This window comes from Charadrius vociferus, unplaced genomic scaffold, assembly GCF_000708025.1.
Source record: "Charadrius vociferus isolate BGI_N301 unplaced genomic scaffold, ASM70802v2 scaffold347, whole genome shotgun sequence".
In the NCBI taxonomy this organism is placed as follows: Eukaryota; Metazoa; Chordata; class Aves; order Charadriiformes; family Charadriidae; genus Charadrius; species Charadrius vociferus.
In genome coordinates, this window is record NW_009649306.1 from 1,311,956 (window position 1) to 1,326,463 (window position 14,508).

The 14,508-nt window shown below is 39.9% G+C and overlaps 1 protein-coding gene across 2 annotated transcripts; it reads left to right on the forward strand.

The window, feature by feature from the left end:
- The first annotated feature begins 2,816 nt into the window (after nt 1–2,816).
- Nucleotides 2,817–11,732, forward strand: MRPL15 (mitochondrial ribosomal protein L15). Of its 2 annotated transcripts, none has more exons than XM_009889188.1 (5): nt 2,817–2,915; nt 6,384–6,541; nt 9,141–9,306; nt 9,811–9,934; nt 11,161–11,732. In XM_009889188.1, the coding sequence occupies exons 1-5, from the start codon at nt 2,817–2,819 to the stop codon at nt 11,496–11,498; spliced, it is 885 nt and encodes a 294-aa protein (XP_009887490.1). In that variant the 3' UTR covers nt 11,499–11,732. The 2 variants fall into 2 exon arrangements, with proteins under 2 accessions (XP_009887490.1, XP_009887491.1); XM_009889189.1 differs by having other exon boundaries at nt 6,387–6,541.
- The last annotated feature ends 2,776 nt before the right edge of the window (nt 11,733–14,508 follow it).

Below are 14,508 nucleotides of genomic sequence, written 5' to 3' on the forward strand. Positions count from 1 at the left end.
GGAGCCGTTGCCGCCCGCCCGTGGACGGGCGGCTCTGAGGTAAAAGATTAACGCGGTCTCCGCGGAGCCGCCGCAGCGATCTTCGATTCCCACTTTCGGCCTTGTACGTGCCTTCCCGGGCCGGCCTGCTGCGTGTGTGAGAGGCGCCGGCGGCGTGGACTGCGGCCTGGGCAGGCGTGTGGGCGCTGCAGACCCCTGGGATGGGCCGGGGGCAGTTAACGCCTGGGAGGGGAAACCCCTCAGGGGAAGGCCGGTAGAAGCCCGGTGTGCTGAGGAGTGGCAAGTCTGCATACGCTGTTTAAAAGGCAGGCTCTGCACAGCTGCTTCCGTCTTCGGCTTTCCAGTGGTTTCAGAGTTTGAACTGTCTTCCACCTTTAGAACCACCTTTCAAATAGCCAGATATACCTGCCAGATGATATTGCTTTTTTCTAGTATAATTTGTACATGTCAATGGTTTGTTTCCTGTAAAAATCATTTTTATGCTGTATTATCAGGCGTAGAGAGATTACAATATTCTTTAATAGGTGAATATTAAAATAGTAAGTCATGGGAAATGGGGAAACCAGCAAACAGCATTGTTGGACAGAACTCATTTGTCCTCATCAGATCAGATGCCTTCATCACCAAATTAAATCTCTTGGCTTACAGCCAAAGAGTCAATGGTTCTCATTCATCTTGAAATGTATTGGGCTATTCAGCCACTCCGTATTGAAATAACTGGATCATTCCAGTCCATTCCGAATACTTAGACCAACTCTGAGTAAGTATGGCAAACACATTTCTATCAAAATTAAATACTTTGTTCTTTGTCTTCCATTCCATACATCTTTGTCAGATATTTCCTCCCAGAAAGTCAATCTACTCATTGTATTTGCTGGGTGGTATCTGGCTAACATGGATGCGTTTTTGGCAGTTCAAACAGCAGCTGAACGCATGCTACACTTCTCTCACATCCTTCCCACTGGCATGTTCCATACCAGGCAGGAATCTTTTTTTCACAGAGCTTTTGCTCAACAACGTTAATATTTTTATCAGCATTGTTGCATAAAATATGTTGGAGAAGCCTTTGCGCCAGCTGTGTAACACTAAGCATACAGCCTCTTTTTTGCTGTGACTGCTAGGCTTCTTTGATACATATTTATGTATTATGCCAGGGGATGCCTGCTATTGCTAAAATTGGGTTATTCTCACAGGTAGCTTTTTGTGCTTTGGTATCTATCATACAAGTGACATTTTCCTACCTAAATTCAAGGTTCTGCTTAAAGCAGTGAGAGCTTTACAAGGCAAAGTATGCTTTAAACTATGCATTTTTCCCTATTCTAGTGGCTGAAATGGATTTAGATAAGACAATTGGTCCATACTAGCATTTCATGTGTATTGTTATGTTGTGATTTTGGGCTTTTTTTTTTTGAAGGGGGTAAGATGCTCGAGAGATGGGCCCATGCCAACCTCAGGAAGTTCACCAAGGCCAAGTGCAGGGTCCTGCACCTGGGTTGGGGCAATCCCAAGCACAAATACAGACTGGGTGGAGGATGGATTGACAGCAGCCCTGAGGAGGAGAACTTGGGGGTGTTGGTTGATGAGAAGCTCAACATGAGTCGGCAATGTGTGCTCGCAGCCCAGAAAGCGAACTGCATCCTGGGCTGCATCACAAAAAGTGTGGCCAGCAGGTTGAGGGAGGGGATTCTGCAATGGTTGAGATCTGCAATGAGAGCCCTCACCAGACCCCTGCGGCCAGTTCTGGAACCCTCAGCACGAGAAGGATGTGGACCTGTTGCAGCAGGTTCAGAGGAGGGCCGCAAAGATGAGCACAGGGCTGGAGCACCGCTCCTATGAGGACAGGCTGAGAGAGTTGGGGTTGTTCAGCCTGGAGAAGAGAAGGCTCCAGGGAGACCTTATAGCAGCCTTCCAGTACCTAAAGGGGGCCTACGGGAAAGATGGGGAGGGACTCTTTATCAGGGAGTGTCGTGATAGGATGAGGGGCAATGGTTTTAAATTGAAACCGGGTAGATTTAGATTAGGTATTAGGAAGAAATTCTTTACTCTGAGGGTGGAAGAGGTTCCCCAGAGAAGTTGCTGAGGCCCCATCCCTGGAGGTGTTCAAGGCCAGGCTGGATGGGGCTTTGAGCAACCTGGTCTAGCGGGAGGTGTCCCGCTAGGAGGGTTGGAATTAGATGGTCTCTAAGGTCCCTTCCAACGCAAACCATACTATGATTCTGTGATTCTAAGCTACACAGATTTCATACTGAAACTGACAAATTTTTGCAATGTGATTTCCATTTCACCCTTATTAACTCTCACTCATGCTGAGCCGTGGCGTGACCTTTTCTCCAAGACATGATCTGAAGCAGCCGTTCAACATGGAAGGTGATTTTGGTCAAACAGACGTTTCAGGACTGAAAGCGGGATATTACACCGAGAACTACCGTGTGACTGTCACAACGGGAACCGGCCTTTCTGCCCTGTGACTTCTTCGCGGCAGCTTACCTCATGCTGGTCGTCACTCCGGTGAGCCTACACCCTGCACCCCCTGCGCCAATCTGGCTAGGCTAACCTCCCGCCAGACCCATATACCCATTGAAACTGCTGTATCATTTTCCAGTAGGTCCACTTTTTAGACTGAAATAATAAAAGTGATGAAGTACTGCAGCAGTACACGGGAAGTCTCGAATACTAATGCACGTTTCCGCCCCGCCCCGCCGGCGGGGGAGGCTGCGCGACACTGTTGGGAAGGCGCGGGAGGCGCGGTTTACGGTTCTGCCGCAAAGCAGCTCGCACAGGCGAGTGCCGCTGCCGCCCTTGGGAGGTGAGCGGACATGAGCGGGAATGGCGGGACCAAGGCCCTGGAGCTGCTGCAGTCGTTGCCCAGGGTTAGTCTGGCTAACCTAAGGCCCAGCCCAGGCTCCAAAAAGCGGGTGAGTGCCTGCAGCTTTTTCGGGTGGATCGCGGGCATGCTTTCCCTGCAGCGACAGGACTCCTCCTCAGCAGCGGGCACACCCGGCCTTGGTGGCGGTTGCCTCGAGGGTTGTCAGAAGCTCTTTGAGGAGGCTGCGGCAGGCCCAGGAGAGCGGCCTCGCCAGAATAGGCGTGGGAAGGCTGAGGAGTGGTTTGCAGTGTTGTTTGTGTTGGTCCTGTTCTTGCCCTTTGCATGTCTTGTAGCCGGTGTGTGTGGCTGTCCCCACAGAAAACTGGCTGATGAATCACCCTAGCAGAACCCTAGGGCCATCGTTGGGGGACTGGCAGACATAGTAAAAAAGAATGGAATACTAAGTATTTATGGGGTGGAAAAAGGGAAGGTTAAAAGGCTTAAAAAGAAAAGGAATGTGATGCCAGCCAGCACTTCTTGTTACTATTGCTTTCTGTCTCTCTGCAAAATAATAGAGGAGTAAAGAAAAGAAACCAGGAAGAAACCTACCTAGTTTGGGGGAAATATCAGTGAACGGGGGAAGAAATTCAAGGGCTAAAGTCATAGGAATAGAGAACTGACAGGGAGCACCAAGCAGCACTTCACTATCAGTGCTCAAGGCTCCCTAGAGATGCCTACAGTGCTGGTGAGTACTGCATAACTGTAATCCTTTAGATCTATGACAAGACAAGAGAATGGAAATTCCCTCCGAAGCTGTTGGGGTTCCCCTGTCAAGTTACTTCACTCAGAGCTGTGAATGCCCAGCTTGGCCAGGGTCAAGCAAAGTTGGAAGAAGCAGCCCTGTACGGGACTGGAGTGGTGATTCTCAAGGTCTTTCAAAGTAATACAGGCTCCAAAACGGTATTTTCGGGCTTAGCATCCACAAGTTGTGAAATAGCCTGAACTTGAGGTTTACTAGAACTGATGCTTTCGTGCCAGTGTTAGTTCTCAGGATTTTTTTGTTTTTGAAGGTAGCTGTTTGGTTTAGGAATATACTTTTTTTCTTTTTTTTTTTTTTTTGATCTTGAAATCAGATTTTTGTATGCTCCCTGGGTCTTTAGCAAGTAACTTGCGACTCCATCTAGGAAATGAGCATTTTTTCCCTGTGTTACTGCAACTGTTTGCCTTCAGTTAGAGTTTGTACCGGTGACCTCAGCTCTGTTTCTCTAATATTTTTTCTTTTGGTGTCTGATAACCTTATTCTGTGATTAATGAAGTTATCAAATAAGCAGATTTAAGAGCATTTGACCTCACAAACAGAAGTTGTGGAAAGAAAAAAGTTTTGGTTGGCTCCTCTGACAATCTGAAGTCTGGTCAGTGTAATGATACATTTGCGACCAGATATTGTTGGTGTATTTGTGTTAACTAAAGTCACCGTTTAATCTGGTGTGTGTACAGGCAATTGCCAGAACGGGTGGGCCAGCTGTCCCCTCCCTCTGTCTCCAGTTGCTCTCACCTGCTGTTTATTTTGTACTGCTGCTAGATGTTCTGCAGTCAGCCAGAGCAGGGAACTAAACCAGCTGCAAATTAGTTACACAAAAATTAGTTTTCATCTAGTTTAATTCCCTGACCTGCCCAAAGCAGAGCAACACAACTGCTTATGTCAGCGCAAGAGGTGCTGTGAGTAAAGAAGCATAGCATGTGGGCTGGGGACAAGTCGGCTTCCTTTGGTGGCAGGGATAGTCTAGTCTGGCATAAAGCTGCACTTGAACTCTATACTATTTAGTGTTAATACAGGTAAGATGTGCATCTTAGGTCAGACAATGTTCCAAATACATTAATGCATTTTTATTTTTTTTAACTGTATGTCCATACTGATTTTTATACTAATATTTCAGTGCACATTAAGTGCTAAATAACTTTGGAAAACTTACAGACACAATAAAGAGTGTAAAACATCAAATTTTATGTCTTTATGATGTTAGGCTAATAATCAAGTACCATGCTGTAATGAGCAGTTTACAGACCTGAGTTTTACTCAGTATTCTGTGCTGCAGTCTAACTGCATAGAGTGATTTGTAGGATTAGGGGTGCTCGAAGTTTGGCTTTCTAAGTGTTGATTAAAAAAAATGAGAAATTTAAGAGGCTTACTGCGGCCTCTTTAATACTGAATTATTTGCATCATTATTTATCCAACAGTGACTATGCTGTGACTTCACTCGAGTTAGCTTATAAGCGGTACAAATACTGTTTGGAATGTGTTGCTTTACATGTCTCCCAGCCTGACTGATTCACGCTGAGGAACACAATGGAAAATAGAAAATTTGTGAATTGCGTTGTGCAGATATGAGACTAGTTAGCAACATGACATTGCTCTTTCCACATGCGTTCACACTCTAATGAATGTTTGCTTAAATGGGAAAAACTTGGTAAGATCAAATGGAAAGGAGGCACAGATGTGATCGTGCCTCTTGGAGCTCAGCACTGAACTCTGTCCCGTGCAGCACGGCAGTAAGGATTGTGAAGCTTGTGGCTCTGTCTTATCCCTGATAAAACACGAAAAAAGTCAAAGTGAGCCTCAGTGCTGCAAATTTTTCAGTATATGAATTAAATGAAGTCACCTTACAGGGAAAACTATTAGGTCAGAGTGAGCTGGCACTGCTTCCTTTAATAGCAGTCACCCCCAGCTGCTCATTGCAAGCCTTGCTTACTGCCTGTTTTGTAATCCTATGGATATTTGCACGCCTGTGAATTGTACTGAATGGTGCAACTGACCTGGATTTTAATTTAAAAAAAAAAAAAACAACAAACAGTTTTACCTTTGCTTATCTCTCTGATCCCATTCATCACTTAGCTGTGCAAGTGCTTCTGCTGGCACAAATAGGAGGTGAGTACAAGAAGATTGCTGAACTGCTACTTATGGCTGTAATGCTAATTTAAAGCGCTCAGGAAACTAACAGCTTAGTATCGCAGTCTTAATTAAAAAAATAATAAAGGCTTAAAATACAGTATTCTTTTGATTTGTAGTCAGTAGCAATTGCAACATCTTCAGGCTCTTCAGAAAGTCTAAGTCCATGAAAATAATTCTATGTGTGTGTAGCATATATAGTTTGTTCCCCTGTCCCTTGAAGTAGAATTGCTTTATTTTTTTTTTTATTCTTTTCAAATTTCTTTTTTCATTGTTAGTGTTGGAGCACTGAGCAACTTTCTCATGAAGTAGGAGGAAATATCAATAGTTAATTCAGGAAAATTCTCTAACTTGGAGAGTACAGAGTGGAAGAAGTAGGATTAAATACTAGTATTCCTTTTATCACAATATGTGTTCCTGTAAACTTTCAGACTATTTGCAGTGCCTGCCTAGAGCTGTGCTCTGCAAAAATCACATTAACTGCTTTTCTGACTATTTTTCCTCTTGAAAAGAGCTATCTCTTTCCTCAAGAATCAGCATTTTGCTCAGTTGTTTATGTCTGAAATCTTATGTTCTATAGATGCTGATCTCCAAAGTAGTTGACTAAATGTATCATTGATTGTTTTCAAGGAGAAAAGACGTGGCCGTGGAAGATATGGAGGTAGAAAGTGTGGTCGAGGTCACAAAGGAGAAAGACAAAGAGGAAATCGCCCCCGATTAGGCTTTGAGGGTGGCCAGACTCCATTTTACTTGGCCATACCAAAATATGGGTTTAATGATGGACATAGGTAAGTTTCTTCACACTTACTCAGATGTTAATCGTTGTCTGCTTTTTCTTGATCTTTCTTCTGAAGCCAGAATCTAATATGCCAGAACAGGCATAGTAGACATTCCTCTCAGATTATTAGCCTTCTTACTAGCAAACTCTCTCATTTCTTGTGAGATTATTTTTTAAATGACTATTTTAATTTCTGTTGTTTTACAGCTCTGGTTATTTGCCCTTTTGTTTGCATAATCCCTCATATGTAGCAGGTTACCCTTCCTCTTACAGCTGAGGGCATGTCTCCTCTCAGATCCCTCCTCCATACATGCTTATTTCTCCCTTTGCCTGATTGCACAGCAGATAACTAATTGAACTGACTGGAAACAGTCCCATTGACTCGGGTGAGGGTGTTAAGCATGGAAGTGTAATCCAAAGCCTTGCTTTGGTATTTCTCGGCTTTATTCACCTGAAGCTCTGATCTGCTCCTAGCCAAACAATTCAGCTTCTCTTCATTACTCTTCATTACACTCACTTTTTTAGCCCTGCAGCACTTCATTCTTTGTCTCCACTCCATCTGTTCCACCTAGAATCTCAACAAGCTCTTTAATATTAAATCTCTTGGATGAAGCCACAATTTTTCTCCTCAGACATTCTGCCTTGTTTGACACTTCAGTGCCCCTTTCACGTTGTGCTTCTTTGTGCCATGTCCTTCTTTCAGCTTTTTAACATTTAAAATGATTCTTCTAACCAGTCACTGTTCTTAGCTGGAGGTCTGTATGCCAGTCTTTTATTCATTTCCTTCACTATATTGGCGATTACAAATATTTGTTTGTTTGTTGTTTAAAGCTGTTTTTGTTTCCTAAGATGGCATGTATGTTACCTTGGTCACTAACCATTTTGTTGCTTTTGGGTATGGTCATGAAAGCATTGTATGGATACAGAAATTGCTATAGGCTGTAGTAACAGAAAAAGGTGCCACACCCAGTTCAAGAATGAAAGGACTTACATGAATTTATTTGTGAATTGTTAAACTTAGGTTGATTTTGTTTCTTTTGCTCTTATAACTTCATCAAATACCTGTGGATTTTTTATATTTCCATTCTTTGTGCATGCAGTATAACCTACAGACCTGTCCTGATTATCAAAGGTTTTCTCTCTCAGTCTTCCTGGTTTTGAAGTGTGATTCAAGCTATATTTCCAAGTACTGTCATTTCCTCCTGTTTGCTTTACTTATTATAAGAGTAAATGAGAAGCAGTGTCGATAGCTGAAGACATGGTGTAGATCTACAGTCCCACTAAGGAATGCAGAATACAGAATGCAGGCGCTGAGCTGCTTATGTTAACGGTTGTCACAAGCTCATGAATAACCAACAGCAATAATCCAAGTTTTTGCAGTGACAAGAAATTAATAGGGTCTTGCTGTTTTTAACAGCATCTGACAGCATGGGAAACAAAAAAGTACTCTGTAGTTTCTTTTCGATGTTGGCAAATTTTCAATGCCAGGTTATTGTAAATGTTGTTCTATTGAACATTGTAAATACACTTGAGAAGACACAATTGTGGCAGGATGGGAGCATGCTGAACAATGTCTCTGCCTGTTTATCTTCACCTCACTTTTCTTTCTGTCTGCAGTGGTGTTCCTCTGTTTTTGAACTTTTGCTGTTAGGAACTGTCAGACAGTGCAAATTCTGTTGTCTTACTTAGCTTGCCAATAACAAAGATAAGCTTCTCAATTTTTCTGTTACCACTCACAGATTTCCAATAGCAGTGGTTAAACTGATGGTATGAGAAAGTTTTGAGCATCTGCATAAATGGCATGCAGTAGGCATAGACACTGGGATCAGGAAAGCTATTCTAAGGATTGGTTTGTATAGTAAAGTTAAAACTTCATAAAATGCAAAAGTGGATTCTGTTGAAGCTGGTGGCTATTGACAAAATATTCCAGTTTCTTTGGGGATATGGGTTAATGCGTATTTTCTCAATATTTCTCTCCCTTGGTGCTATTTTGAGGAAGATTCCATTCAGTACTTGTGAGGTGTCAAGTACAGTGGTAATGGACTGAAATCTTGTTGGATATAGGCAAACTATGCAGGAGCATGTACAGGGTTTGGCTGATAGTCTTTGACTAAATCCGTGTGTGTATATTTGGTTTTGACTATTTTTTTTTGTCAGATTTTCTGAATGTATTGGTGAAGCTACCAACCTGGATTCACTTTAAAAATGGTAGTTATTTAGAATCTTGTTGGCTGACCAAGAAATGCTGACACTTCAATTTCTCCATCTTTTTTTGCTTGCTTAAACCAATCGGAGAGGATTCTGGAGTAAATTGAGCTCAGCGACAGCGAAATGATTAATGTCATATTGGAGGCAGGGATATGTGAGCAAACCTGAATGCATAATGGAGTCTTGGGCTGTAACTAGGGCTTGTATTTGCATTAAATTAAACTTAAAATTTTCACTTATGGGTGGGTCTGGTTTAAACATTTACTCAGTAGTTTTAGGAGCAGGTAGAAAATGGAATGCCGTGTGCTGCATCTTAGTTGACCAGTTCCTATTAAAGCCTCAATTTTGTAAACTTCTCATTGTTTTCTTTGGTTTTGTTTTGTTTTGTTTCCTCTCCCCAGCCTCAGACGCCAGTATCAACCGCTCAGTCTTCAGAGGCTGCAGTACCTGATTGATTTGGGTAGAGTTGACCCCACGCAACCAATTGACTTAACCCAACTCACTAATGCCAGAGGTGTAACAGTGCAACCGCTCAAAAGGGATTATGGTGTCCAGCTGGTGGAGGAGGTATGCGCACAAGACACTTGTTACTTGAGGCATCGTAAAGCCTTGGGGTTTCAATTTTTCCATAGCAGGCTGTTTTGGAAGCATCTCAGCTTTTCTAAATTTGCTGTGGGATTTTTGTGGTAATAAATCCACTAGAGGGCACTGTGTGCTAGCAAAAAAAAAAAAAAACAACCCCAAAAAAAAACCCCATGGATGATGTTTTAAGACCTGAGACACTACAAAAATAATAGTTTGACTTTTCGTTATGTGCTCCTTAACAAGTATTTTGCAACAGAAGACTAGAATGTACTGAAAGAAATGTATGAGTATTTTGGACAGGCAAACTTTTTTTCATTCAGCTGAGGTGACTAAGTGAGAGCAATTTTGTTACCCATCTTGGTGCAGGGAACCAACAAATCATAATATTTTGCAAGGTTTAATGTTTCTAACAACTTTGCAGAGAAGAATACATATATGTCCTAAAATACTCATTTTAATATTACTTTAATATGTATTGATTTACAGGGTGCTAATATCTTTTCAGCAAAAGTAAATATTGAAGTGCAGAGGGCATCTGAATTAGCAATTGCAGCCATAGAAAAAAATGGTGGTGTTGTAACAACATCATTCTATGATCCAAGGAGTTTGGGTAAGAATTTCTTTTTAATTTCTGACTTTTTTTTTTTTAATGTGTGAAGATTAAATGATCCAAATCAAAGTTTCAAACATAGTTCTTACTGCAAAAACATCTACTACTTCTATTCTAAAAGCTTCAACAACACATTGTTATACTAATGTTGAACCCTAATGCATCCTCAATTTTGCTTTTTTTAACCATTCACCTGTTTAGCCCTACTGGTGCTAGTAGTCATTTACCAATCAGTCAGTTAAAGAAATCAAATCCAAGTAGCTTTGTAAACAGAGGAACTAATAAAAGATCGTTTCTTTGAATTTTTGTCTTCTTTCTCAGGCATTTAATAACCATAAGAAAATTCAGGAAAAAAATTACATTTTTAAAAAACACTGTGGATGTTTATGTTTTTAATTTAAAATACGTTTCCAGTTAAAGTGAGGAAATAACTAAGTTACAGAAGCTTAGAATCGTTCCAGTTAAAATGGCTATTGTTTTCAGAACACTTTCACTGGAGAATGAGGCTTTGCTTTGCTTGAGGCTGCATCCTGCCTAATATTCATTCATGCAGTTTTTATTGACAATAATGGAGCTTTCATGTGTGAATGACGCTGAGAACAAGAAAAATAGACATTTTTAGTGTGCAAAATATGTTACTCTGGAGTGATACAATTTATTTTTTTCCAATCCAGAAAATAATCAAGATATTAAGGTTAAAAGGATCTAGAATGTAATTTGCCAAACTCAATAAAACTTGAGGAGGAGAGAGTAGTTGCACAAGTGACTAAATAGGTGCACATGCAATTGATTCTTTATTTAAAATACTTACTTACATTTGTTACTTACAGACGTTTGTTGGTACACTGTAAATAGCCATGCAAATGCATTGCTTCTGACCTGGAAGTCAGGCCTTTAAATAAATGGTGGCATCTACCTTGGTGACTGTATCTTTCCAAAGTAGGCATTCTAAATGTATAAAAGTAATGACTTTTCATAAGTCTGACAATTCAGACTGTCACTATAAATATCAGTTAAAACAGAATTGTTTGTTTGGTTACGTGAAACTTGTAAAACACTATCTCATTCTGAACAAGAATATTCTTAAGACTTGTTTATTTTGCTTGATACTTTTTAACAAGAGTTTAACAATTTATTTAGCACAAAATACTAAATAAGAAAGTGTTACTTAATGTCTTTAAATATGTATTATAAAGGATCTGATTTTCTCTCATGTTTGCCCACAGAAATTTTATGTAAGCCAGTAGTATTTTTTCTGCGTGGCCAGCCTATTCCCAAGCGAATGCTTCCACCCGAAGATCTAGTCCGTTACTACACAGATGCCAGGAATCGTGGGTACCTGGCAGATCCATCCAAGGTTGCAGAAGCCAGGCTTGAACTTGCCAAGAAATACGGTTATGTCTTACCAGACATAAGTAAGGATGAACTCTTCAAAATGTTAAGCATGCGCAAGGATCCTAGACAGATATTTTTTGGTCTTGCTCCAGGATGGATCGTAAACATGGCAGACAAGAAAATTCTAAAACCAACTGATGAGAAGCTGTTAAAATACTATAGCTCATGAATTCAGAACTGGAGACAACTGCAGGTGCACAGGAAACATCTGGGTATGAAATAATGGATACTAAGTGGTGTTTGTTTTTTTTAAGACTCCTGTTATACTAGACAAAACATAAATTTTTGTTTATGTAATCTTCTGGTGTAGCTCTCAACTTTTTTTATTGTCACAATACTGTGTATGAAAAGTCTTAACATTTGGAAACAGTGTGGAGTCTGACATAAAGTGTGTGTTCGGGCACTTTCTCTTGCAATGATTTGCCAGTTATTTTTTTTCAGACAAAATGTTTTGATGTTGCTTTTATTTCAGAGGATGATTCCAAAGAGTAACTTGACCTAATAATTAGTTTATATTTTTCCCCCTCAATTTTAAATTGGAAACATGGCTGTACAAAACTAATATTAGTTGTACAATCATATTATATAACACTGTATCTTATATTTTAGAAAATGGTATCTTGAATACCTCTAAGAGGTAGACAATCTATTTTTGGGTGGGGGAAAATTAAAAACAAGCAGAAATAACAAAGTACAGAAGAATTCATTAACTTCTTCAATTACATAGTAATGGTTTGGATTTTTCCATTGTCATCAGTAGCACTAGAGCTTGAGAGGTCTTGGTCTTTGGCATATTCCTTCAGATGGAATTGAGAATGACAGGATGTGCAGTTTAAAGGAACTTTCTATCTAAATTAAAAAAAAAAAAAGCTACCTCAAATCAATGGCTTTTATTATTCAGACAGAATTTAAAACTTGTCCAGACACAAATGTAATGTCATTAATAAAAATGCATAGCAGAATCCAGAGTCAATGAATATTAGACAGTGACAGTTGATTGTGAGGGATGGGGATGTGGTGGACAAAGTACACAATTAGCGTTCAGTTTTCAGGTTGATCACAGGTTGTGTATGTGACAGTGGACAAATGAATTTAGATGTGAAAAGTTATGAACAAAGTATTTTTATGTGAAAGTATTTTAATCACATTGACTTGATACAATCTTGAAAAATATTTTCGAACAAATATTTTTTTAATCAATCTCACCAAAATACTATATTACTACTATGCAAGAGTATTCTAGATTTCATGCGGAAGCTTAAGGGTGGGCATTTGGGATTATGAACCAAGCAGTAAATTGAAAGATGAGAGAGGAGACTAAGTTAATCTATCAGAACTTGATCTGACTCCTCAGAAGTTAATGAGATGCTTCGCAATTACGTGAACTTCATTGGAAGCTGGATTTGGCTTTAAAATAGTGATAATTTGTTTATTAGGATGCAGGAAATAGTACGAAAGACCAGCGCACAAGACTAAGTCTTGCTTTCTAATTTTCATGTGCCTTTGGAAATGCTACTTACAGTTTCCTGTAGCTGCCAAACCATCCTATCTCTTTGGGGAAGCCCTCTGAATGCCAGAATCCCCTGCTTCTGGTGTATAACACCTGTACTTCACTTTTATGCCTCAAAGAGGGGGGAAGAAAAATTTTAAAAATATCTTCTTTTTCTTTCAGAGAATAACAAGAAGCGGATGAATTTTTTTGTTGGTGTTTGTCGACCAGGCCAGATTTTTGCTTCACTCAACAAACTGCCATGTCAATAAATATGAGCATCTGTAATCACAAAACAAAATAAAACAAGTCTTTTATTCCATGATGATTAAATAATCTGAAATCCAGAGATTAACAATGGAAGGTCACTAATTTTTGACCACTTACTCTCCAGTGTCTATTGTCCGTTGTTAATGTGTGTAAGATGCTATCAGTAACGGTCATTCTCCTGACTTGTGGTTTAAGTATAGGTGAAACATAGCAAAACAACACCAATATAAAATTGGATTGTGAATAGCAGGAATTTGCTCTTAGTGGCATTAACATTCATGTTTTATAAGGTGCAGAACAATTTTTTGGCACATTAAGAATAATACCATGTGCCAAAAAAAGTATAGCTAGTGTTAACTTGAATGTGAAGTAAATAACTTTCTCACTTTAGATGTATCCTGTTCTGCATCCTGATGATTGTTGGTTTGGAAACTTAAATGACAAGCAATATTATTTTTTTAAAAACTTTTTTTTCTTTTTGTTATTACAATACTACTGCCTCCATTTGGGAAGGAGTTAGAGGGGGGGAAGAGTATTTATTGCCTTCCCTTATTTGTGCCATAATGTTTCTGTTTTTATGAATCGATTCACAATTGTATTTTGTGGAGGTGGTGGTACTCAACAGGAAAGCTACTTAACTGGAAGCGAAGAAGGAAGTTAGTCATATTAGTGAAGACCAGAAGACAAAAGTGTTTATGTATCATTGTGTATTTTTGGGAGGAGAAGAGGGGGGAAGGCAACTTTGTTTCCACTCCTGCTCTTTGTATTAAAATGAACAAACTGCTCTCAGCAATTTTTTTTTTTCTAAATCAACTTCTTTGATATACGCACGCGTGCATGCGCTGGTTTCTGTAGGCTTCTAAATGATTTTCAGGTGAAAGGGTAACTTGGATAAAATGATAACAGTGAAAGAAAGAATGAAAACAGGAAACAGATGTCTGGTGACGTCGAGGGATTGGATAGCACTTATTCAGTGAACGACGTCTTAGTCACAAGGCAGCTGTATCCTGGCTCTGATACTATAACACTACAAATACCTTGGAGCCAAAACAGCCACGTTCCACAGAATCCGGTCATTCAACTTTATAAAGGTGATCTTTTATCATCTTATAATTGGAGAGGGCAAAAAGGGCTGTATGTTGCTTTATTTAAAATATGCAATGCTTGTCTTTTTTTTTTTTTTTTTTCTCTCTTCTGTTTACAGTAGCTAGTATTTTGTAATGGTGGTTCTGATTTTTATTTACTAGTGAAAAAAGTGACAAGGCTATAGAGGATTTCCTGTTCATTTTATCTCATCAGGAACACAAGTCTCCTGGCAACTGACTACAGAATTATCAAAAGCCCAAGTAACTTATTGACAAGGTTTCTAATAAATATGTAATAAACAGCTTCCCAATGGACTTGTTTATATGAGGGGCAG

Coding starts and splice junctions, on each gene's coding strand:
- MRPL15 (XM_009889188.1), top strand. CDS start 2,817: ATGAGCGGGAATGGCGGGACCAAGGCCCTGGAGCTGCTGCAGTCGTTG. Junction 6,542..9,140: donor GGGTTTAATGATGGACATAG/GTAAGTTTCTTC, acceptor TCCTCTCCCCAG/CCTCAGACGCCAGTATCAAC. Junction 9,307..9,810: donor GTGTCCAGCTGGTGGAGGAG/GTATGCGCACAA, acceptor ATTGATTTACAG/GGTGCTAATATCTTTTCAGC.